The sequence below is a fragment of the Hyla sarda genome, chromosome 4, assembly GCF_029499605.1.
Source record: "Hyla sarda isolate aHylSar1 chromosome 4, aHylSar1.hap1, whole genome shotgun sequence".
Lineage (NCBI taxonomy): Eukaryota > Metazoa > Chordata > Amphibia > Anura > Hylidae > Hyla > Hyla sarda.
In genome coordinates this window covers 191150518-191177775 of record NC_079192.1, presented here as the reverse complement: position 1 = coordinate 191177775, position 27258 = coordinate 191150518, and the positions used below count along the sequence as shown (strand labels likewise).

The 27258-nt window shown below is 41.8% G+C and overlaps 1 protein-coding gene across 10 annotated transcripts in view; it reads right to left on the bottom strand.

The window, feature by feature from the left end:
- The window catches only part of KLHDC10 (kelch domain containing 10), a 71072-nt gene continuing 43814 nt past the window's right edge, over positions 1-27258 (bottom strand). For 6 of the 10 annotated variants that reach the window (XM_056573156.1, XM_056573154.1, XM_056573155.1 and 3 more), the window contains 8 exons: positions 15192-15413; positions 13927-14081; positions 12457-12605; positions 10377-10461; positions 9695-9761; positions 7337-7384; positions 5892-6031; positions 1468-5709 (listed from right to left, as the gene is read on the bottom strand). In XM_056573156.1, the coding sequence (XP_056429131.1) occupies positions 5500-5709; positions 5892-6031; positions 7337-7384; positions 9695-9761; positions 10377-10461; positions 12457-12605; positions 13927-14081; positions 15192-15413 (1076 nt within the window). In that variant the 3' untranslated portion in view covers positions 1468-5499. Of the gene's footprint in view, positions 622-1466; positions 5710-5891; positions 6032-7336; positions 7385-9694; positions 9762-10376; positions 10462-12456; positions 12606-13926; positions 14082-15191; positions 15414-27258 lie in introns of those variants that run through there. The other 4 variants (XR_008892581.1, XR_008892582.1, XR_008892583.1 and 1 more) reach the window with 4 other exon arrangements.

The window sequence follows — 27258 nt, the reverse complement described above, 5'->3', positions numbered from 1 at the left end:
CACGTCTATGGGAGGAGGGTGTGACAGCAATCACGCCCCCTCCCATATACTTGCATTAAGGAGGTGGGGCTATGACGTTACAAGCTGCAGGCTCCAGCGTTCTGAACAGTGGAGCTGTTTGTTCCAAACGCTGAGCAGCAGAGTACCCCTTTAACAGGCATTAGCACTGTGAGTGAATTGACTAAACATCTACCTGCTTGGTCCCATCACAAGCCAGGAGAAGGCTATGGTGACAGCAGAATTCCACTCATTCTCTTCTGCGAAGCTTGCAGCAGAGTTTCAGTGGAATTTCTGTGTTCTGAAAACACAATTCTGCTGTAATTCAAAGCCCCATTGACTACAATAGGATTCTGCACAGAAATTCTGCCATGTAAGCATAGTCAAACAGGGAAAATTAGGAAAGGCAAATACCTATATTAAACTTCCATCTCTTAGAGACTGCTGATCAGCTGCCTTGGCTATTCGACTGGTCAGTCTATTATTGCATTACAGGGGCACAGAGTCACTTCTTTGTCTAACCACACCGCTGTCCTGCTGGTAACACCTTGGAGGAGTTAAACAATGGCGACAGCACAGGCCCAGCTCCTGAAAGTGCAGGAAAGATGTCCTACCTGTATACTGCTGTATGTGTAAAGCACAGGAAAGGGTTAACCATTCCTATAAAATATATACTGACATGCAATCCTCATACCACAAAATGCACTTAAAGTTGACCTCCCATAAAGCATTATGTGGATACACTATGGATTACTGCATTTCTGCAATGTTCTGTACTAATGGTATTCTTGGAATGTCTCCTAGTAGTAGCTGCAAGAGCTCTATGTAGTATATAGTACATGGCATCTGTGTACATACAAAAGCGATTTACAAACTAAGTTTGGGTTTGTTACATTTGATATAAATACAAAACATTTGTACAATATGTAACATTAAAAAAAATTTAATTCAGTTTCAAGAAAACAGACATGTAGGACAACACAATGCATTTATCATGCATGACTGACAAAGCAAAATATTGCACTTGAATTTTTACAATAAAAAAAAAACACCTATTAAAAGCAGACACTTCAGTCTATCAAACTTTAAACATCATGCCAAAAACATTAAAAAGAATTTGTGTATTAGTGAAAGGATCAGTATGTTCATCTGCCCCTTTAACAGCAGAGTACTTCTTACTGTTTGAGCCTTGTCTTGTGTGGTTCCTTTGTGTGTTCGACATTTGGGTTAAGGCAGTAACATTTTCAGCAAGTAAAAACTAAAATGGTTTTAAAGGAAAACATATATTTTCAGATATTTTCTCCAGCACTATCCACAATACTGGTGGATAGTGCGGGAGACGCTGATTAAAACGAGCCCTACCTTACCCGGATCCGCCCGGCCGTTCGCCCACAATAGTGGTTTTATTCTATGTGTATATCTTGCTGTAACTGGCACAGGCGGGGCTTCTGCAGGTTAACTGGCACTGACGTCAGCGCCGCTTATGAATATTCATCCCCTCCCTCCCTCCAGCTCTCCCTCTCTTCGCCGCTCCTAACTGGAGGGAGGGGGGATGAATATTCATAAGCGGCGCTGACATCAGTGCCAGTTAACCTGCAGAAGCCCCGCCCGTGCCAGTTACATCAAGATATCCACATAGAAAAAAACTACAATTGCGGGCGAATGGCCGGGCAGATCTGAGTAAGGTAGGGCTCGTTTTAACCAGAGTCTCCCGCACTATCCACCAGGATAGTGCGGGAGAAAATATCTGACAGTTTTCCTTTAATAAAGCAATAGCAAATAGGCAGCAAAGTCTTTATATAGTAACTGAATGGGAGTTTCGAGCTCTTAATGGAACTTCAGTGATTTGCTGTCCAACAAGAGGCATCAGGTAATGAAATAAGCCAAAGATTTCTCAATGTTCTCATTTATCAATTAATTATAGATAGAAGTTTTAGGCTATGTTCACACAGCTGCTGTGCTCTGTTAAAGGGAACTCCCGTCCTTCCAACAGACTGAGCGATTGAGAACACCCCCCTTTAAAATACCACACCCTGGTATGAACGAGCTGAACTGATAGGAGAACAACAGTGTGAACATAGTCTTAGCATATTTTTTTTTATTATCTAGAGCTTCAAGTAAGCAATTCTAAAACACTTATGGTAAATTATTTTCCAGGTACATGATAGGTTCATGGCTCCATGATGCAAGAATAAAATGATATACATTGCCAGCAGTATATTATAAATCAAAGGACCAAGAAAAGCTCATTTTAGTGCCCAGGCTATTGAAATACTGCACAGATAAGCTCAGTTCTAGCTCAAGACATTCAAGGTGTATTCATAGTTGAGTTAATAATACAGCTAGAAGAAGGCAGACAAATATTTTTGGCTTATTCACAAATAAAACATTGTTGCTAAGACAGTGTCTTGCTTACAATATATACAATGAAGAATAGCAAATATTTCTAAAGCTAATGAAAAAGGCACTAAAATTGTGGACGGGATACATTCAAAAACTAAACCAAAATATTAGAGCAAGAGGTGGCAAGAACAAAATCAGTTCTATAAATTGTATGTGTGATGAATGGCTTCTTACATTCCTTAAACTTAAAATCATGAAACTAAAGAGGGCTTGATATCTAGAATATGTAGGTTAAACATGTAATGGGAGAATTATTGGCGGGGGGCAGTGCTCCTCTAATATAATATAGGTGATGTTCTGGGAGCACAGTACAAAAAATGGAACAGACATAACACTTAAGCATAGAGGGATTGTATCCTGCTGGCTGCCTCCCTCTGCCGCCCCACCGGAAGGAACTTTCCACTGAGAAAGACTTGTAGGAGAGATAATGGATGCAGTGCAGTGATTCTGTGCCAAGTACATTATATCTGACCAAGGTATTTACCTGTGTAAAGTGTTTTACTGATAAATCAGGGCACTGCCTTCCACTCCATGTGCTTGAAACAAAAACGGCCCAGAACAACCAATCACCGCTCAGCTTTCATTTTACCAGAGCCTGTTAAGATATAAAAGCTGAGCTGTGATTTGTTGTTATGGGTAAAACCACAGTGTTCTGGTCTGAGGCAGACTTATTAACTCCTTCATTGGCCCAGAATGATCAAACACTGTCTAAAAGAAAAAGAAAAAACAACTGTCTTTGCTGCCCATATCCACCAAACACCGCACAGCTTTAATCTTACAGGGGCAGTTTAAGAAATAAAAGCTGAACTCCAATTGGTTTCTGTGGGAAACTAAGAATTTCTCTTTAAGGGTACGTTCACACGGAGGGATCCACAGCAGATTTTACGCTGTGCATCCACCGACAATGGACCCCTACAGTGTGCCTTCATCTGTGCCCGCTCATAGCATTAAATTGCCGCTACAAGCAGACACGCTGTGATGTGAGAGTCGCTGTGTGCAGTGTCCTCACACACATCACAGCTGCTCTCAGCCTAGCTCAGGGAGCAGGGGGAGTGGCCGCGATGTGTGAGAGTACACTGCACATGAGCACGGCGACACACAAGTCGCATTGTGTCTGCTTATAGCGGCTGATTGCCGCTATGAGTGGGCACAAATTGAGGCACAATGTAGGGTCCATCGTTGGCGGATCCAGCTGTGTGAACATACCCCAAGACCATTTTAATTAAATTAATTTACTCTCCATAATGTGCTGCAGGACAAGTAAAATCCTGAAATGCCTGTTGCCAGATCCCTTTACTACTTATTATATCTTCAACACATCCTAAGGGAGAATAGCTCTGTAAGGGTATGTTCCCATGGTTGGAATTTTCTGCCGAAGTTCTGTCGCTACCCATTGACTTAAATTAGGTCTACTGGGGATTTTTTTTTTTTTTTTTTAAGCTGCGGAACATACCCTAATGCAGTATTTTGTGAAGCAGGATACTTTTTTTAACACCAGATTTATGTGGCCATATTACAGCTCCTTTATAACTTGAAAAATGTATGGAGCCAAATACACACAAGAAGCTAATGGGCAAGTTCTCTCTCTAACAATCATTCAGCATTTTTCTAGCCAATATATCCATAAAAAAAAAAAAAAAATAAAACACATAGAAATGCTAAGTAAGACCTAAACATTTACACTAGGAACCTTTTTCATTTTTTGCTTCTTCTAGCGGGAGATCACACCATTGTCAGTTCTGCTACAAATAGAAATAAAATTATAAAAGATTAGAGAAGGCACAAAGCTTTAAGTATAGAAAAATAAAATAAATTAAGCCCAAAGTTCAGTAGAAAATGTCAAATACATAGTACACTGAAGCCAAGAACACTAAAAGGGACAGTGCGGTACATGGTAAGGTATGCTCTAACAAGGAACAAAATATTGGAGATTTCACATTAAAAGACTTCAAATGCAGAATAGCCCAGAAGGTTCAGTAAATGGAGCATTGCCCACTAGGCTTGGCCTAAAGTTGTAAATGTAATTCAAAAGCCATTTAATGTGGTAGGCTGCCAAGGTAATAAACTGCATTCATATTTTACAGCTAAATAGCATTATTAGGTTTGCTTGGTAACATTTTCACCATAAACCCATGGACAACAGCACCCATGTACCCATTTCTATATAAAGGATAAGAATTATTACTGTAAGAAATTACCTTGAATTATTATATGATACTGAATCCTGTATTTATCCCAGATCAGCATACAAGTGGGCTACTTTGATAAAATATGCCCTAGGATTGTAAATGACAGTTTTTATATAGTCTGGATTGGGGGGGGGGGGGGGGGGGACAGGCAATGACAGATCACTTCTGTTCACTCCGCACAGGAGAGGCTTTGGCCTGTAGTGTAAAATATACAGACATGAGAAGTCCTAGTGACTTTGTAGAATCGTAATAGGCAGCATGAGCAAGACAATACAGCTACAATTTTCACAGATTCTGCACATGATGTACCTTCTTAGGTTCAAGTCTGAGGCCAAGGTGAAAACCTCTGTAGTCCCTTTAAGATAAGCTGTACATTAGTCCATGTAATTCTATGAATGAAGATGTCGGAACTCTTACAGATCAGCCATGAGTGCCCAACATGACATTGTGGCTGAATGCTATGCGAGTGAATTGGCATGGCCTGCACAGATTACACCCGCTGCATAAAGGGTCAGGTGTCAGACAGCTGGGGCTGCTAGAGTGCACACCACAATACATATATGATCTGGCTACAGACTTGTGTGACTGATGGAGCATGCGGTTCACAGCTAACAGGACTCAAGACGAATGGTTGGTGGAATCCATCTCATGCCAACAGGGTACAAATAAGTTAATTAAAAGCATGTACTGAAGCATCAAGATTCTTCACTGAATAAAAAGATAGAACGGCCATTAAAGGCATTGGACTTAAAACTGCTGATGTATGCGCTGGCATAGTTAAAATGTGAAAAGGATTGAAGGCCACGTATAATCTGTGCGGGTAAGGTCCAGGCACCCAGATCTCTTTAGCAGCGTAATCCTGGGAAAACTCCTAAAACACTGAGGGACTCCAGGCAGGGTGCAAACCACCTCATTTCAGTCTCTCTATGAGTCCTTGTGATAGTCCAAGCTGTAGAAGCTGATTTGTGGGGAGGTGAGCAAGGTGAGGGAAATATTTTAGCAAGTTCTCCCAGCACAGTTCTAGAAGGCTGGGGACCACAAGCCAGATTTTGAACAAAGATCCAGTCCGCTTGTTCTGCTGGATATTAACTACTCCTCCATGGATATACATACAGCCAGCCTAGAAAAGAAAACATACATGACAAAGAAAAAAAAGTCACAGAAAAGTCCAAATATGCAAAGCAAAATAGGTTTCTTGTGCTTTTTCTGCAAATTGCACTGTACCAAATGGATACTTTCAAAAGTCCAGTAAAGAAAAAAATCTAAAATCGACAAACACAACAACAGAACCAGAGGACATACCGGTGTCACCCCTGCGCAGTGGAAGTATGCTGGTTCAGGCATCACAGCAGGAAGTTTTGTCCACTTAAAGGTCTGAAGGTTTAACTTCCAAAGATCACCCAGAATGACCTCTCCATTGTAACCACCACATATAAAAACCTCTGAAATAAAAAAATACTAAAATTTATCGGTATACTGACCAAGAGTAAAAATAAAACAAATCCACTTCAGGACATCAACAGAACCCAATAAAATTTCTCTAGGGAGACCTAGATGAATGGCTGTCCACTGATTGTCTCCATCCAACCTGACAGAGCTTGAGCGGATCTGCAGAGAAGAATGGTAGAAAATCCCCAAATCTAGGAATGCAAACCTTGTAGCATGATACCCAAGAAGACTGGAGGCTGTAATGGCTGCTAAAAGGTAATTCAACTAAGTCCTTTACTTTTGAGTAGAAAAGAGTCTGAATAGTTAAGTCAATGCAAATTTTTTTTTTTTATCTCAATAAATTGGCAAATATTTCTAAAATTAAGTTTTTCTCACTTTATCATTATGGGGTACTGAGTGCAGAATGAAAGGAAAATAAAATGGGGAAAAAAAGTTGACCGGTGTTTTTTTCGAGTAAAGCACTTGAACTTTTTTTTCTACTCCTGAACTTTTACACTTTTTTTGCTTTTGGACCCACTTCTGGTTTTGGTTTCAATAACTGCATGTGTCATTCCAAGCTAACATGTGTTACTTTATAAAATCTAAATGCTCCTTTATGGTCTAGTCACATGCACAATATTCTGCGCAGATTTGCGGACATTATGCCGTGTGAACATACCCTTACGCAGGAACATTTAAAGAGGACCTCCAGTACTTTTCTTATCCCCTATCCCTGCTGGCTCAGCTGTTTTTGTCTTCCTTACACCAACCGCAGTGGCCACAGGATGCGCCATAAGTGTCCTAAATGGGATTACCTCTTTAAATTATTTCCAATTATATGGAAAAAATAATGAATTACAGTTTGAAAATCTTTCACTGAACATTATGAGATGTAGAAGCCTACTGTCTCCTATGCTCCCAGCACAGGTGCCAGCACTGAAGGATCAGATTACATTCTAGAGCACTGGCTTTTATACTGGATACAAACCCCCAAAATACAGAACAATGCTCTGTGTTCTAAAAGTAGCCATAAGATTGTTGTCAGTCAAATGCTTGGAAGGTTTGGCCAAAACATGTCTAATGTGTATGGCTAGCATTAAAAACAGACTGCACTTGATCCATGCTGCCATTTAGAAGCAAAGGTTTCCATGAAAGTCATTTGGAAGACAACTGTATATGCTTGTTTTTGAACATTACTCTCGACTCCACCCATTATTAAATGGACACATCCGATATACGGAAGCTTGCTATACACTGCATTTTTGACTAGTAAGCAATTTCAGCTTTGTGTAACAAAAAGTTTTAAATGTTTTGCGTACCATGTTTAATTTGGACACAGCTATGACATCTTCTGGCAGCTGGAAAACCTGAAATGATAAGTTGTCACATGTTCAATACAAACACTTTCAGGATCCGTATCACAGCCTAGGCAGGAATCTGTCTACACTAAGAAACATGTGGACAAACAAACTAATCCTTATGTCATTCCTCAGTGCCTGCACTAGTCATAACACAAGGACATTCCTTTAAAGTTGTAAAGCTTTATATTAATACATGATACAATAGGCTGGTGGCAAATAATTTAAATGGGCACTATCTAAAAAACATTTTGCTATTGCACTCCTTATGGTAAATAAATAAATTAAATCTTTCCAATGTACTTTGTTTACATTTTTTTTAGTTTTCTATGTTTTATTTGTTTTTAAAAAAAATGCTGCCACTAGGTGTCTCCATACTTGTCCAGAGCACAATTTCCCCCACCTCTTGCACAGACTTTGGACTCCTGCCGGCTTGCCAGAAGTCCAAAATCGGGAAATGCAGTCTGGAGTGCTGAGGGGGGGGGGGGGGTGCAGCCTTAGCCAGTCGTAGCTCATCTCACACACTGAACTGCTCTGGGCTGTGTGTAGCAGAGTGAGGGAGGAAGTTCTCCCCTGTATGGCTTCAGATGATGTCACAGCCTGCTGGGAAACGCCCCTTCCCAGTCTGTGAATCTGACTGAGCAGAAAATACAGAGCAATATCAAGGTAGAAAACAAAAAAAAATAAAATAAAAATTAAGGCAGGGGTGGTTTATCATGATGGGGGAAGTGAACTGGGAGGACAAGATCATGAGAGGGTACTCTTTAAGCACTAAAAATGAAACAATAGAATCATTTCTTAACACCTTAAAAAGGGAACCTTCCATCAGTTTTATACTGCCATAACCACAGGAAGCATAAAACAGGGACATGTTTCCTCATTACAATGATAAATGATCCACTCTGAAATGCTCCAGTGATTTAGAGGAATCCTAATTCCAACACTGGCAGGTAACAGAGCTTAGAGTCATTAGAGTTGTCCTCAGTGGCTTCTTCCGTTTCTAAGATCCATAGTTGGTTGATGTCTCCCCATACACAACTAACAAGAGACTGATCGATTATAATTGGCAGGGTGGTTAGAAGCTGCTAGGCACAGGTCCCATGACCAAGCCTTGTTACCAATGTTATTACAAATGGACATAGATATCAAGTATCCTATTCCTGTTTTTTTCTGTCTATAGTTTGGACAGCATGAAACAGATGGCAGGTTCCCCTTACTTATCAACCAATTCAAAGGTTTAGTGTTCCTTTAAACAGGAGATGCAGTTAATGCCAAAGTATGTCAGACCCAAAATAGTCTTCTAAACAATTATGTAGAAAACACAGGGGTTACTTCCTGCTGATCTCTTCTATTTAAAAATGGTGAACCACTGAGGGTGGGGCTTAATATTTAAATCCCATTTCAGACATAGAAACAATATAGAATTCTCTATATAATTTCTTAGTATCAATAGGACACAAAGGATATATATTTCTATATATAGTATCCATTTAAAGGGGGGGACCCCGGAAATCTTATATTCGCCACCCACCTGTTTGAGCTTTACGCCGAGGTGCCAGCTCACAAACAGCCAGGTGGCGACCACAGGGCCAGAGTATCGTGAAGTCACGACTCCGCCCCCGCTATGCAAGTCTATGGGAGGGGGTGTGACAACTGTCACGTGCCCTCCCATAGACTTGCATAGCGGGGGTGGGGGGTGATGTCGCGGGGGGCGGAGTTGTGACGTCATGATACTCCGGCCCCGTGGTCGCCACCTGGCTGTTTGTGAGCTGGTACCTCGGCGTGCAGCTCAAACAGGTGGGTGGCGAATATAAGATTTCGGGGGTCCCCAGCTACAGGACCCCCGCAGTCAGACATCTTATCCCCTATCCTTTGTATAGGGGATAAAATGTCTCAGGGCCAGAGTACCCCTTTAACGATCCCTAGCAACTTTTGTTGAGCCTGGTTGTTAGAGGCATTGTCTTTGGGGAAGGATTGTGTGTATTTGGGCTGGGCTAAGTAAAACAAAACAGAAAAGAAAAAAAAACACACACACACCACTGTTGATCTGGTTGAGCAGAGCTTCCTGGCTTTTTCAGTACACAGGAAGGGTCATCTCAGCCAATAACTGGCTACAGCAGTGACCCGTCTTAGATCGGCTATTCAGATCCTTCCTGTGTGTCCAAACGAAACCAGGAAGCACAGCTCAGCTAGGACCAAGCACCATCACAGTGGGGGCTTGGGGGCAGTAAGTTTTTCTCTCTCTCAGACCAGCTCCAGCATATACATGCAGCTTTTATTATGTTGGACAACCCCTTTAATGCTAGATGTTAACCTTACCTAGATTTTCATGTGGCTTAGTTGGAATGTCCTCCCACGTGTTGGTTTCAAGGTTATATGCATGAATCTTTATAAGAATTGGTTAAAAATGAGAAAAACAAGGTAATGTCAGATTATAGAGACATTTACTTTAAAAAAATACAAAATCTTTCTTTAAGACTCCAGAGAAAGAAAATAAGACAACATCTTTGCCTCCAAACTGCCAGATTTTTGACAAATGTGAAGTTATCCAAGAGCCAAGGACCGCTTGTGGAGAGCTTCAAATAGACCTGGAATTAGCAGGTACTGTTGTCGCAAACAGTATTTAGTAAGAATAGTGTTCAATACTTATTTCACTGTTTACACTAACAACGGCAGTGTCAACCTAGCCTGACACATTCAGCTCTTTCTATTTGTACCAAATGGACCCTAAAGCACGACTGACACCACCAGGGTCCCTACAGATACCACTGACTTGAATGGGATGCATCTGTGTTCAGTATTTTAATTGAGAGAAGAAAAAAAATAAATGTCAAAAGCAGACAACTCCGCTCAACTTCCTTCCAACGGACTGAGCAATGGAGTTCACTTTAGCAGAGCAAAGCGGCAGTGTCAACCTAGCCATAGGTGCCATATGCATGTTGAAATAAAGCCTTGCGAAATACCCTCCATTCATATTTACCCATCTCCCACCAAATGTTACCTTGTCTAAAGAGTATGCAGTCCATGACGTACCACCTCCTAATACAAAGATCCGCTGATTATCATGTGCTATTTCATGCCTGTACCTGGAGTAAGACAAAGCAAGAGTGATGTTTACTTGTTTTCCCCCTTGTAAAGATACAGTAGTGACATAAGATCTCTAACAAATGCTTAAAGATAGAGAAAAAAAAGTTTGTCCTAAAATGTTGATAGCTATGATAATTAACTTGCCCCATTGAAAATATCAAATCCTTGATACAAATGAACCTACAAATTACAAAAGGCATTCAAGAGCTGTATAAACAGCATTTCACAAATTAAAACTGGAATCTCTCCTATTGGTATAAGTGGAACTAGAGAGACATTCTTCCTTCTGGAGGAGAGTTTACATTGTGTACATACTTGCTTATGGAGCATTGACTGTAAAGCACAGTTTTCGACCTGTATTTTCAGATTTAAATCGTCCCATAAGTATAAAAAAAATTTTTTTTTACCATTGAATACAATGGTAAAACATTTTAATTTCACATTTCATTCATTCATTTATACTATCTGTAATTACTATTTCTGCAACATTAAGTGCAAGGGACTTCGTATAAAGTGCTTACATTTCAGACATGAGATGTCGAAGGCTATGTTCACACGTAAAATCCCTGTGCAGAGATTCCAGAGACTGCGAGCACCGGTATAATATGCCGGCGCTAGGACCGCACAGAAATGCACCGTCTCAGACGGCTATGCATTCCGTGCGGAGTCCACAGAAAGAATGAACAGGTTCATTCTTTCTGCGGACACTGAAAACAGAATTTCCATGCCAGAAATATCTGGCACGAATATTCTGCCATGTGCTCCGGAATCACCTGGAAATTCTGGACGTGTGAACATGGCAAGTCTGACCATGGGGTGCTGCCATTGTTTATGCACAATAATGCAAATCACACAAAAATCAAGAGAACACACACCAAACGGCTCGCACCTATAGAGTAAATAGAAAAATAATATAATCCTTAAAATTATACAATTAAAATACAAATATTGTAAAAAAGTACAGTATTATAGCTGTACAATTACTATCAAAGTTTATATAGGGCTATTATAACTGTATATTCGCTAGCTTTATGCGACACCTGATTGTTTTATCCCTTGCAGAGGGGGAATCTATTTAAAATCGCATCAAAGGGGTACTCTGCTGAAAAACTATATATATATATATATATATATATATATATATATATATATATATATATATATCTCTCTATCTATCTCCATCTATATCTATCTCCATATCTCCATCTATATCTATCTCCATATCTCCATCTATATCTATCTCCATATCTCCATCTATATCTATCTCCATATCTCCATCTATATCTATCTCCATATCTCCATATCTCCATATCTCCATATCTCCATATCTCCATATCTCCATATCTCCATATCTCCATATCTCCATATCTCCATATCTCCATATCTCCATATCTCCATATCTCCATCTCCATATCTCTATCTCCATATCTCTATCTCCATATCTCTATCTCCATATCTCTATCTCCATATCTCTATCTCCATATCTCTATCTCTCTCTATCTCTCTATCTCTATATCTCTATATCTCAACTGATGCCAGAGAGTGAACACAGATTTGTAAATTGCTTCTATTTGAAAATCTTAATCCTTCTAGTACTTATCAGCTGCTGTATGTTACAGCGGAATTTTTTTATTTTTGAATTTCCTGTCTGTCTAAACACAGTGCTCTCTGCTGACAGCTCTGTTCATGTCAGGAACGGTCCAGAGTAGGATTGGTTTGCTATGGGGATTTGCTCCTACTCTGGACAGTTTCTAAAATGGACAGATGTGTCAGCAGAGAGCACTGTGGTCAGACAAAGGAAATTCAAAAAGAAAAACTTCCCGTGGAGCATACAGCAGCTGATAAATACTGGAAGGATTAAGATTTTTAAATAGAAGTAATTTACAAAATCTGTTAAAATCAACTGGTGTCAGAAAGTTAAAGAAAAATGTTTTCCAGTGGAGTACCCCTTTAAAGTTGATGAGTAGGATGTATATTTGATCAAAAAGACCTACCTTTCCTCCGGTAGGTCATTGGCTGGGTTGTTTGGCTTAAGCTGCACCCATTCTCTCGTAGAGAGGTCTAGTCGATGTAGGTCTGTACTGTAGATATACCCAGTTGTTCCACCAAATACATATAGGAAGCCATTAATTATTGCCATTGCCTAAAATGACATTATGGAGCAAATAAGTTAAAATATATATGTGTGTGTGTATATATAACACATTTTCACACAAGAGACCTCTAAGCTTTCAACATATACAAGAGACCATAGCTTTGTGTACGATCTGTGGTTCCAAAATCCTATTAACACTAGCGCAGTGTAAATTAGGTTAGCAAAGAGACTCCCATAAAAGGGTAAGAACCTGATTCTATGCAAACTTTGCTAGGATACATATACATTGCATATACAGATCAATCCGTAATTATTATTAAAGGGGTATTCCAGTTAAAAAAAAAAAAAAAAAAAAATTACAGATTTGTAAATTACTTCTATTAAAAAAGCGTAACCCTACCAGTAATTCAGCTGCTGAATTTGAGTTGTTCTTTTCTGTCTGACCACAGTGCTCTCTGCTGACACCAGTGTCTCAGGAACGGTCCAGAGCAGGAGAGGCTCGATATGGGGATTTGCTCCTACTCAGGACAGTTCCTGATATGGACAGAGGTGTCAGCAGAGAACACTGTAGTCAGACAGAGAAGAAGAACAACAACTTCAGCAGCTGATAAATACTAGAAGGAAGGAAGAAAGGAGGAAGTAATTTACAAATCTGTTTAAACTTTCTGGAGCCAGTTGAAATTTTCACTGGAAAACCCCTTTAAAAACAAAACATGCAAAAAAAAAAAATCAAAAAAAAAAACATCACATTTAAAATATCAGATTAAAAATTAAACCGCAGAATATAAAAGATCCAAAAGAGACTACCCCTGTGGAGCAGATAAAAATAGCAGAAATTTACAAAAAGAAATACAAAATGTTTAAGAGCTTAACAAAAAAGATGTAATAAAAATATTGCTAAAGGAACATGCTAGGACAGTATGCATAAACCAACACCCCTATACTAAGTAGCCCAAAAGGACCAGGCTCACAAAGAACAGATACCATAGTAGTCTACGAGTTACATGCCACTTTACTGCACCTTTCAATACCATCTGTCACAAGATCGGTTGCATCAAAAAGGTTTCTATGTTGTGTCTGTTACAAGGATGCCACTGTGGATGCATTAAATGGCTGCCTAATGTTTGTATCTGTAACCCAAAGGCTACAATGGCATCTATTTAAACACATACATCATGAAAACTCAGTAAATCAATTCATACTAGTTTTTAGAAGGTTAAAAGTCACAGCCTTTGTTTAACATATACGTCGGAATCTATTTCTGCCATATATTTTACATATAGGCCAAACAGGGTAAACAAAGCCTAAGCTGAAACTTCTAACAAGGAGTAGCTGTAATACATCAATACACAGGAAAAGTATAACACACCTGGCCATAAATGCGGTTGGGTTTCTTTCCATCACAGTTAAGCTTTTCCCATCTCTTATACTTCACATTACAGACGTGAACATCATTACCATTGCTCTCACCAAACGGGATGCCAGTGCCTCCAAACACCAGGAGATTGTAGCCATGTAAAACCACTACAAAGTAACAAAAACCACACTCATTTGTTAATTATACAACCACTAAACATTAGCATTAAAACCTATTGATCAGATTTAAAAAGGAGTTTAATAAAAATAAATGGTAAAATTATATAATAACAAAGACATTCCTACCAAACAGATTCTCCATGGCTACTGTCCTTCCTGCTGGTTTTGCTGGCTGCAGTGGTGATGAGCCATAAGTCAATGTTCTATTGTAATTTTTACTTCTATTTTTACTCTTCTTTAACTTTTATACTTTAAGCTTACCCCCAGTTAAAGATTTCATATTTACAAAACTGTTGGATATTATGTACATCGAACAGGATAGGGGATAAAATGTCTGATCGCGGGGAGTCTGCCCATTGGGACCCCGTGATCTCCAGCCCAGCACCACAGCAGTCGTGCCCCCTCCTATAGACATGAATGAAGGTGAAGTGCCGTCACGACCACAGCCGCCCTAAGTTGGCGTTCTGGACATAAATGTTCAGAATGCCAGGGTGCCGGACTGGAGATCAAGGGGGATCCCAGAGGCTGGACCCCATGATCAGATGTCTAGGGTTGGAGTACCCCTTAAAGATTAGCAACATGGGAAGAGTTAATATTACATGGCAGCTATTCAGATAAATAAAACAAAAATGTCCTGAATCTGCCAGAACAGGAGCCATTTGCACAATGCTGTTTTTTTTTTGTTCTGGGGGAGCTACAAGCAGGGGCCCCTCTAATGTCTATCTGTCCTATTAGGGCACATGAAAAAGGGGTTCTCTTCATGAAACAACTCCAAAAGAATATTACCATTATTGTCTGCCATGTTACAGATACAGTGGATCTACAGCCGCACAAATGCTGGTAAATAAAACGGAAACTCTAGATCCCACAGAAGTCAACTGGGATCGCTCAGAACCCATTTGTGTCCACTGTATAATGGACCATCCTGCGGTTTTCCATCCCAAAGCGGAACCTGCGACAGAGGCCCCAAATGGAGCTCTGATGCAAGTGTGAACCTAGCCTTACTGGTTCAACGCACAACACTTACACAACTTTCACTTGAAATTGAGCCAAGTACAATTTGTTGCCTAGATCTTCTCTATCACTTTCAATACTCACATGACATGGACGCAAGTTCCCTTGGCATGTAACCATCTGTCCCCATTTGATGCCATGTTCCAGTAGCAAAATGATATCGCCAGAGCTCTCTAAAAAGGGGGTAATCTTCATTTTCTGGGCCCCCCGATTCATCATAGTCAGGGTTGTATCCACCAAAAACATATAAGTTAGTATTATCAGCCACACATCGGTGTCCACTTCTTGCAGGAGGTGACCTGCGACCTACAACACATACCAATAGAAAGTAATAAAACAAGAGAAAAAGCAAGAAAATAGAAGACCGGTCAAAAAGCCTTTATGAGTCACCAAAGCCATTATATATGTTTCAATAGTGCATATTAGTAGTATTATGTGTTTCAATAGTGTAACACAGAGGAAATATTGCATGGCAAAGTGTACATTTCCACAAGCATGAAAGCTGAATAGTTGCACATGTATCACAGTATGTGATGAAATCACCAAAGTTAGAAATGTTTTAAAACACACTGCTTAACCTCACCAGTTGGTTTAGATCTTTTTGGTAAGAAGAGAAGAAGAGATCATATAAAATGACTAAGACCTTAAATGTATAATGAAGGAACTGTATGGCTCAATTCTGTGGGACTAAGTTACATAGTTGGAACGATAGTGGATGATTGTGCGCCTCTGGGGATTAAGCCACTTTCTAACAGCATTAAATGTGAAGTGCTTTATAGCGGGACCCACAGACCATAGACCACAATGGACAGGACATGCCCCATTCAGATGAATTGAAGACACTACTGGGCATTCTCTGACATTTTCAGGAGATAATTCTACGGAGTTAATTCTACGGGGGGGGGGGGGGGTGATTTCTATAAAAAGGAAATCACTTTTTCCTATGAAGTATATTAGAAAGGTTAATGTTTTGCAAAGTACAACCTACAACACACAGTTTCTGAATCCGACAGTGCCCATTTTAAGCATCACGTTATGACCGGGCTGCTGAAATAGAAAGAAACTTTAACTTACCTTTCGCCACTCCCCAGATATCGCAGTCCCATCCCTGGTCTTTTTCAGGCTTTTGGTGCCGGACACATCACACTGCGCCTATAGCAATGTCCAGCTATTGATTGACTGAGCGGCAGTGTCATGTAACTGGCCGAGCCTGGCTTTTTTCCTGGTGCATAAGCCAGTAACATGACACTGCCACTCTGCCCATCACCAGCCAAGGCAGGGCATTGCTGCGCCAAAAGCTGGAAGATGACCTGGACTGGAGGATGGCGATACCAGCAGTATCAGGAAAGCAGCCGAGGGCAAGTTAAAGTTTATTATCTTTGTTCAGGCAGCTCAGGGACAGTGCATACAGAAAAAAAAATTTAGTTAATAGAATAATAAGATATAAAAAAAAAACATTTCTCAAATTAATTTAAAGCGTGACAGTCATGAGGATTTCGCCCCTAAAGCTGTTTAGCACAGTGATGCAGCCATACCTTTGTATTCCTTATCGGTCGTTTTAGGAGGATATTACACACTTATCAAAAAGCCACAGTCGGAGAGATATGGTCGTGGGTCTGCAATGCCCCAAGCCGCCACGCCTCTCGAACAACATCACAGCATCTGCTCATTGAAAGCAACATACAGCTCCTTCACACGTGTGCCGTCTCCAACCATTACAGTGCTTGCCGAGAAGCCCTGTTAGGGTGGGTTCACACTACGTTTTCTCCCATACGGGAGCGCATACGGCAGGGGGGAGCTAAAAGCTTGCGCTCTCGTAGGTCACCGTATGCGCTCCCGTATGTCATTCATTTCAATGAGCCGGCCGGAGTGAAACGTTCGGTCGGCTCATTTTTGCGCCGTATGCGCTTTTACAACCGGACCTAAAACCGTGGTTGACCACAGTTTTAGGTCCGGTTGTAAAAGCGCATACGGCGCAAAAATGAGCCAACCGGACCGAACGTATGCGCTCCCTTATGGGAGAAAACGTAGTGTGAACCCAGCCTTACTAGAGGGAAGTAGTGAGCGAGCTCTCTGCCTCTAATGGTTGGAGAAGGTGCATGTGCGGAGGATTTGTATGTCGCTCACATAGGGCTGGTGCTGTAACGTTGTTCAAGAGATGACTGTTTGGTTTTAGGATGATAAACACTCATTAAACACCACACTTATTAGGAATACAAAGGTATGACGGCATTACTGTGCTAAAAACAGCTTTTACACACTGTAAAATAGAAAAACGGAAGCATTTTCTCTCTAATTCAGTAACAAAGCTCTTGCTGTGTTTCACTTACAACCTCCTTTTGTCATTAAAATATTATGCATTTGTAATTTATAGTAATGTATAATTTTTTTAATAAAAAAAAAAAATATCACTGTTTATACGTGATGTTAAAGAGTAGCTGTCACCAAATAAAACTTAATATATAGTGTTCCTTGTGTAATTAGTAGACACTTTCCCATTCACTTGCTTTTAAAATTATCAACATAAATATGTTTAAAATGTATTGGAAAAAACGGCCACTAGGTGGCTCTGTTCTGTTCCCTGCTACAATTAATACAGTGAGTTTTGTCTCCTCCTGGCCTGTTTTTCTCTGCACTGAGCTTGATTGATAGCTGCAAAGAAAGTGAAAGCTCCACAGATTCTCACAGATAGCCACACAGACTGAAAATTGCAGGAGAGCCTCACTGACAGCAACAAAGACTGAAACATGCAAAGAGCTTGAGGTCTTCTATTCATCACAGTACTGCAACAATGTGAGGGCAGAAGTGGTCCCCCAGCAGGCTTCAGTGATGTCCTGCCTGCTGGGAAACGCCAACTTTCTCCTGCTGGGAAATTGTACTATTTAAGCAAGGAGAATGGTAAGATACACAGCTTTTTTTAAAGCTCTGATTTTTTTTTCTTTAAAATGTGGGAGGAGTGTTAGGAGCAGTTAGGGAACATATACTGAGTTAGTTTAGAACAGTTTATTTGGTGACAGGTACTCTTTAAAGGGGTACTCCGCCCCTAGACATCTTATCCCCTATCCAAAGGATAGGGGATAAGATGTCAGATCGCCGCGGTGCCGCTTCTGGGGAGCCCCGGGATCCTCGCTGCGGCACTGCGCAATCATTGCAGCACAGAGCGAGTTCGCATAGTTACGTCACGGCTCTGCCCCTCGTGACGTCACGGCCCGCCTCTTTCAATACAAGTCTATGGGAGGGGGCGTGGCGGTAGTCACGCCCCCTGCCATAGACTTGCATTAAGAGGACGGGCCGTGATGTCACGAGGGGCGGAGCCATGACGTCACGCGGCTCCGTCCCCTGTATGGCCCGTCATTACGCACAGAGCGAACTCGCTCTGTGTAGTAATGATAGCGGGGTGCCGCAGCGGGGATCCCGATGCTCCCCAGCAGCGGGACCGCGGCGATCTGACATCTTATCCCCTATCCTTTGGATAGGGAATAAGATGTCTAGGGGCGGAGTACCCTTTAAAAGATACTGATACATGCTAACTAATGGAAATTCACTATTATAAATACCATGCAGATAATATGCATAATTATAGCACTGCTAAAAGCACAGTAAGAAAGATCACGTTTTACCCCTAAAACCAGACACAGCAGAAGGTGTCATGCAAGTGAGCCTTCCACAAACAAGACACAAAGCACTCCCCTTCAAACACATTAGAACAAACAAGTCTTCTAGACAACTACTCCTACTAAAACACCAGCTGAAGAAAAAGTTCCAATGGCTTAGATACAAAATCAAACAAGCTGAAAGACAACGGATAGGCAGGGAACAATACCAGTATATTCTCCTTACAACACTAGAATATATTTGCGCTACACATGTAGCGTAATTGCTTTATCAAGATCCACAACCAATATAACTGTCACAAACTGACAGACTGATTCCCTTTCCCCACTGACACTTTTTTTTTAACTGGATTTAGTTCGTTACAGCACATAAAATATCAGCATGAACACCATTCAACAGTCCACGAGCAGTGAAAACCTGTGAAAAAAATACAGACATGTGCACAGAGCCCAAGACTAGTTGCCACATCACAAAATTACTCAAGCACCAGCCACTCCTGACTCAAAGTCCATACAGAGCACTCACTGCTATGGTGCACAGCGTTAGGTTAAAGTCGCTGTAACTATTTCACTAACAGGCTTTTCTGGTACATAGAAAATAAAAGTATTTGGGGCTTAAAATATAAACCTATACTTACCTTGTTAAATCGGCTTTGTTCCCAAGCAGTCACTCCCTGCTCATCTTAGTGAGTGAGGTCATATCATCCTGGTTAAAATGTGGAATACCCTTTCAAAAAAATGTCAGGTCAAGCTATTGTGGATGTACAGGAGCATTATTTCTGGCTATTATATAACATGTTTTCACTATTAATTGGGACTAGCTGCTATGGATGTCTCCCATACACTACACACACCTTAGATGGGATCTTCTTGCTCCCCTATACTGTTATAGCACAACCTCAAAAGCAGCAGCATGAGGCACATTATAGAGCAGTATTAAGTGGTATAAGCTGTGAATCTATCACTGGTGTGTGATATACTTACTAGAGATGAGCGAACTTACAGTAAATTTGATTCGTCACAAACTTCTCGGCTCGGCACTTGATGACTTATCCTGCATAAATTAGTTCAGTTTTCAGGTGCTCCGGTGGGCTGGAAAAGGTGGATACAGTCCTAGGAAAGAGTCTCCAGCCACCGGAGCACCTGAAAGCTGAACTAATTTATGCAGGATAAGTCATCAACTGCCGAGCCGAGAAGTTCGTGACGAATCGAATTTACTGTAAGTTCGCTCATCTCTAATACTTACTAGGAGCTTTCATCAGCTTCTGTGCATCTTAACTCTGTTCTCCTGTCAGTAGGTTTTTATGGGTAGCATGTAATCGGAACTCTTAAAGTGGTAGGAACTGTCCAAAGCAGGAGAGGTTGGCTATGGGGATTTGCTCCTGCTCTGGACAGTTCCTGACATGGACAGAGGTGTCAGCAGAGAGCACTGTGGTCAGACAGAAAAGCACTACACAATTTCCTTTGTAGTATGCAGTAGCTGATAAGTACTGGACGGATTAAGATACTTTAATAGAAGTCATTTACAAATCTGTTTAACCCCTTAACCCTACACAAACATGTAAAATAAAATCTGCAACAAAAGATTATGAAACATGACAAAATTTTATTAAAGATCTCACAAGACATAACATAACAATAAAACGGCACAGTGCACAAGGCTGGAAGATGAGGCAGGAACATACAGGCTCAGATAGAAGGTATCACATATCAATGGCTGACAGTAGTTGCATATAGTAACCACAAAGTGACAGGATAGAGATGAGGCAATCTCAATAAATAGATACAAAAATAATTACAAAGGCAAAAAGCAGTCAGAAAGAACGGACATTAACTACCTAGACAGAGCCATGCATTACTTGCAACTACACCAACGCACGTTTCACGCCAATGCGCTTCGTCAGGGGGCTTGGCTATTTCTGGGTAAAGGTGCTATCATTATATAATGGGCCGACCTATCCTACGCTGTCCAGATTAGACTGACAGTCTACACCAATCCACAGCTCTTGCTGGGAGGGAATTGATTACCTAAATGATCCGTACCTGATGTGTGTTAGTTGCCATTTCTACAGCAGACGCCGTTCCAATCGGTCACATGACCGGAGCCATTTTCAGTGTTCGCGTGGCACAGGAACGGCATCTGCTGTAGAAATGGCAACTAATACACAGCAGGTACGGATCATTTAGGTAATCAATTCCCTCACAGCAAGAGCTGTGGATTGGTGTAGACTGTCAGTCTAATCTGGACAGCTTAGGATAGGTCAGCCCATTTTATAATGATCGCACCTTTACCCATAAATAGCCACGCCCCCTGATGAAGCGCATTGCGTGAAACGTGGGTTGGGGTAGGTGCAGGTAATGCATGGCTCTGTCTAGGTAGCTAGTGTCCTTTCTTTCTGACTGCTTTTTGCATTTGTAATCATTTGTGTGTCCAATTAGATTGCCTCATCTCTATCCTGTCACTGTGGTTACTATATGCAACTACTGTTAGCCATTGATATGTGATACCTTCTATCTGAGCCTGTATGTTCCTGCCTCATCTTCCAGCCTTGTGCACTGTGCCGTTTTATTGTTATGTTATGTCTTATGAGATCTTTAATAAAATTTTGTCATGTTTCATAATTTTTCGTTGCTGATGTTATTTTACATGATGGTGTAGAGTTTCCCATTGGGTACTTCAGCAACATACTTTTGTTGATATTACCTAGTCGGTGATATAACCCCTTAACCCGTTAAGGACCCAGGGCATACCTGTATGCCCATGAGAATTTTGGTCCCAGGTGAAATAATTCAGCAGGCACCTCGTGCAACCCCCCTGGGGGGGTTATGTTGCCACTTCACCATCGTCACGATTCATCGGCCTTTACCGGCCGACAAATCACGACGCCTCCTGTGGGGGTGTCCCTAATGGCACCCGCTCCGCCCCTACTCCGGAGGGCGAGAACGGGTGCCGGGAGTATGTACCTGAAGTGGGGGCCCCCGATCCCATCGAAGGGGGGATCTGGGCCCCCGGAGCGTAGACCGTGGCGGCGGCAGGCAGGATCCAGCGTGTGCAGCAGCAGGTGGTAAGGCTGGCCTCCTTCTATTGCTTAACAACAACTCCCAGCATGCACAAAAGGGTATGGTGGCAGTTGTTGTTATGCAACAGCAGAAGACACAACTTCAACTCCCAGCATGCCCTTTGGTAGTTTGCGCATGCTGGGGGTTGTAGTTATGCAACAGCTGGAGACACATTTTTTCTGTGAAAAAGTGTGTATCCAGCAATTGCATAACTACAACCCCCAGCATGCACAAACTACTAAAGGGCATGCTGGGAGTTGCAATAGTGTGCCTCCAGCTGTTGCATAACTACAAGTGCCAGCAAGCCCTCCGGCTGCAAGGGCATGCTGAGAGTGGTAGTTTTGCAACAGCTGAAGGCACACAGTTACGTAACAGTTTTGCAACCAGTGTGCCTCCAGCTGTTGCAAGCTACAACTCTCAGCATGCACTGATAGACCGTACATGCTAGGAGTTGTAGTTTTGCAACAGCTGGAGGCACACTTGTTGCAAAACAGTTTTGTTTTGCAACAAGTTAAGTAACAAGCTCCGTGTTTTGCAATCAGTGTGCCTCCAGCTGTTGCATAACTACAACCCCCAGCATGCATGGGCAGCCAAAGGGCATGATGGGAGTGTTTGTAGTATGCCTCTAGCTGTTGCATAACTACAAGCCCCAGCATGCCCTTAGGCTGTCCATGCATGCTGGGGGTTGTAGCTTTTGCAACAGCTGAAGGCACACAGGTAACAAACTCAGTGTTTTGCAACCAAACTGTTTTGCAACCAGTGTGCCCCTAGCTGATGCATAACTACAACCCCCAGCATGCAAGGACAGCCAAAGAGCATGCTGGAAGTTGTAGTTTCGCAACAGCTGTAGGTTCTCCCCCAGGGTACATTCACACGGGCAGGGGTTTACTGTGAGTTTCTCGCTGCAGCTCAAACTCCCAGCTAGAAACTCTCTGTAAACCCCCGCCCATGTGAATGTACCCTAAAAACACTACACTCTTACACAAAATAAAGGATAAAACACTACATATACACATACCCCATACACCGTTACACCTCCCCAATAAGAATGAAAAACATCTGGTACGGCACTGTTTCCAAAACTGAGCCTCCAGCTGTTGCAAAACAACAATTCCAGGTATTGCTGGAAAGCCATTAACTGTCCAGGCATGCTGGGAGTTCTGCAACAGCGGGAGGGACCCTGTTTGGGAAACACTGCCTTAGGGTAATTTTGGTATCTGAGGCAAGTCTAATTCTTGCATCCCAGTCCATCCCTATGCAAATCCCTAATTTAGGCCACAAATGTGCATGGCGCTCTCTCACTTTGGAGCCCTGTCGTATTTCAAGGCAACAGTTTAGGGCCACTTATGGGGGCATTTCCATACTCGGGAGAAATTGCCTAACAAATTTTGGTGGGCTTTTTCTCCTTTCACCCCTTATGAAAAGGTAAAGTTGTGGTCTACTCCAGCATGTTATTGTATAAAAATGTAATTTTTTTTACACTAACATGCTGGAGTTGCCCCATACTTTTCGTTTTCACAAGAGGTAGGAGGAAAAAAATAAAAATAAAAAAAAGACCCCCAAAATTTGTAACAATTTCTACTGAGTACGGAAATACCCCATGCGTGGACGTAAAATGCTCTACAGGCGCACAACAAGGCTCATGCGTGAGAGCCATGTACATTTGAGGTGATTTGCACAGGGGTGGCTGATTGTTACAGCGGTTCTGACAAACGCAAAAAAAAAAGTTGGACGTGAAAATGAAAAATATGAAAAAGTATACAAAATACCCCATATGTGGACGTAAAGTGCTCTTCTGGTGCATTACAATGCTCAAAAGAGCGCCATTGGGCTTTTGTAGAGAGCATGTGTCTGGATTTGAAGGCCATGTGAGTTTACAAAGCCCCCATGGTGCCAGAACAGTGGACCCCCTCACTGCACCCCTCCCAGAACGTAATAAGGGGTGCAGTGAGCATTTACACCCCACTGATGTCTGAAATTTTTTGATCCGTGGTCGATGAAAATGAAAAATTTTATTTTTCATTTGCAGAGCCCACTGTTCCATAGATCAGTCAAACACCAGTGGGGTGTAAATGCTCACTGCACCCCTTACTACATTTCATGAGGGATGTATTTTCCAAAATGGGGTCGTGTGTGTGTGTGTGTGTGTGTGTGTGTGTGTGTGTGTGTGGGGTCCACTGTTCTGGCACCACGGGAGGGCTTGTAAACGCACATGGCCCCCTGACTTCCATTCCAAAGAAATTCTCTCTCCAAAAGCTCAATGCGCTCCTCTTCTAAGCATTGTAGTTTGCCCGCAGAGCACTTTACATCTACATATGCAGTATTTCCATTCCAAAAGAAAAAAAAAAATAAAAAATGACTCCCAAAATGTTTAAAGGGGTACTTTAAATGAACTGGTGCTAGAAAGTTAAACAGATTTGTAAATTATTTCTATTAAAAAATCTCAATCCTTTCAGTACTTTTAAGCAGCTGTATGCTACAGAGGAAAAAGAGGCTCACTGCACCCCTTGTTACGTTCCTTGAGGGGAGTAGTTTCCAAATAGTATGCCATGTGGTTTTTTTTATTTTCTGTTCTGGCACCATAGGGGCTTCCTAAATGTTAGATGCCCTCCAAAAATCATTTCAGAAAAACTCACGCTCCTTCCCTTCTGAGCCTTGTAGTGCACACGCAAAGCACTTTACATACACATGAGGTATTTCCTTACTCGAGAGAAATTGGGTTACAAATTTTAGGGTGATTTCTCTCCTTTTACCCCTTGTAAAAATTCAAAAACTTGGCCTATAGGAACATGAGAGTGTAAAAACAAAAAAAAAAAAAAAACGAAGATTTTGAATTTTCTCCTTCTCTTTGCTGCTATTCCTGTGAAACACCTAAAGGGTGAACACACTTACTGAATGTCATTTTGACTACTTTAAAATGTGTTCAGTTTCTATAATGGGGTCATTTATAGGGTATTTCAAATATGAAGGCCCTTCAAATCCACTTAAACAGAACCGGTCCCTGAAAAATTCAGGTTTTGTAAAAATTTAGAAAATTGAAGCCCCGATTTCTACCAAAAGTTAAAAAAAAAATTCAACTTTATGATGCAAACAAAGTAGACATATTGTATATGTGAATCAGTATATAATTTAGGATGTCCATTTCCTTATAAGCAGAGAGTTTCAAAGTAAAAAAAATTTAATTAAAAAAGCAAAATTTTCATATTTTTGAATTATTCACCAAGAAATGATGCAAGTACCGACGAAAATTTACCACTAAAAGTAGAATATGTCACGAAAACTCTCTGAATCAGAATGAAAAGAAAGCATCCCAGAGTTATTAATGTTTAAAGTGACAGTGGTCAGATGTGCGAAAAAAATGCGCGGGTCCTTAAAGGGGTACTCCGCCCCTGGCATCTTATCCCCTATCTAAAGGATAGGGGATAAGATGTCAGATCGCCAGGGTCCCGCTGCTGGGGACCCCGGGGATCGCTGCTGCAGCACCCCGCCATCATTACTGCGCAGAGCGAGTTGGCTCTGTGCGTAATGACGGGCGATACAGGGGCCGGAGCAACATGACGTCATAGCTCAGCCCCTCATAACATCACGGCCCGTCCACTTAATGCAAGTCTATGGCAGGGGGCGTGACGACCGCCACGCCCCCTCCCATAGACTTGTATTGTCGGGGGCGGACCGTGACGTCACGAGGGGCGGAGCAGTGACGTAACGATGCTCCAGCCCCTGTATTGCCCCGATCTCGTTCTGCGCAGTAATGATAGCGGGGTGCTGCAGCAGCGATCCCCGGGGTCCCCAGCAGCGGGACCCCAGCGATCTGACATCTTATCCCCTATCCTTTAAAGGGGTACTCCGGTGCTTACACATCTCATCCCCTATCCAAAGGATAGGGGATAAGATGCCTGATCGCGGGAGTCCCGCAGCTGATGATCATGCACACGGCACCCCATTTGTAATCAGTCCCCGGAGCGTGTTCGCTCTGGGACGGATTATGGTTGACTGCAGGGCCGGTGGAGTGTGACGTCATGCCCCCGCCCCCATGTGATGTCACGCTCCGCCCCTCAATGCAAGCCTACGGGAGGGGGCACGATAGCCAATTAAAAAAAAATTATTTATGGGGAAAAATTAGAAAAAAATAAAATAAGGCATTTTGTAATTTTGGGGGCTTCCAATTCTACGCAGTGCACTTTTTGGTAAAAATTACTCCATATATTTATTCTGTAGGTCCATATGGTTACAATGATACCCAATTTATATAGGTTTTTCTTTTTTTTTTTTTGTAGTAAAATAAAGTAACTACATGCACCAAAATTTGTCCTCTTCTGACCCCTATAACTAATTTTTCCGCATATGGGGATGTATGAGGTCTCATATTTTGGATTTAATTTTACGGGCACGCCATTTACCATGCGGTTTAATTAATTATATTTTTATAGTTCAGACATTTACACACGCGGCGATGCCACATGTTTATATTTACATTGTTTTTTTTAAATGGGATAAGGGGGGTGCGATTCAAACTTATTAAGGAAGGGGTTAAATCAAGTTTATAAAAAAAAAAATAATAATTTATAACACTTTTTGCAATGTTATAGCCCCCACAGGGAACTATAACATGCTTTACACTGATTGAATACACTGATCAATGCTATGCCACCGCAGGCTTGGAGCAATCAAACGCCGATCGGACAGCGTGGAGCAGGGTACGGCACCTCCCGCTGTCCTCTCAGCTGTTTGGGATGCCACGATTTCACCGCGGCGGCCCCGAACAGCTCCGCTGAGGTAACAGGCAGTGTATTCTCCCGTTTTAGACGACGAGATTAACTATGATCGCGGCGTCTAAAAAGGGATTAATACCGGACATCAGCCCGATCGGCTATGTCCAGTATTAGCTGCAGGTCCTGGTTACTGATAGCAACCGGGACCCCGCAAATACGAAGCGCACTCAGCTCCTGAGGGAGCTTCACATACCGGGAGCCGACCACAAGCGTAAATATACACTCGTGGCCGTTAAGTGGTTAATCTTTCTGTCACCAGTTGATTAAAAAATATATATTAAAAAATTGAAAAATATAAAAAAATGCTTTCCACTGGAGTACCTCTTTAAGGAGCAGATTGAAAAACTAAGGGCCGGTTCACACTACTTTGTCCATCTCTCTCAAGACAGACTTAGGCTGGATCCACACTACGTTTGTAGTGTGCGGGATCAGGTTGAGAGGAGCAAAAACCGGCCACTCCCATACCGCAGCCGGATCCAGCAGAACCCCATTCATTTTTGCCCCGTATACATTTCTCTAATCGGACCTAAAATACCACATTTTTAGGTCCAGTGTAAAACCGTATATGAAGCAAAAATGAGCCAACCGGAGTCAGCATTTGACTCCAGTCGGCTCATTGAAATGAATGGGGTTCCGAGCAGATCCGGCTGCGGTGTGGGAGTGGCCGGTTTTTGCTCCCCTCAACCGGATCCGGCACCCGTAGTG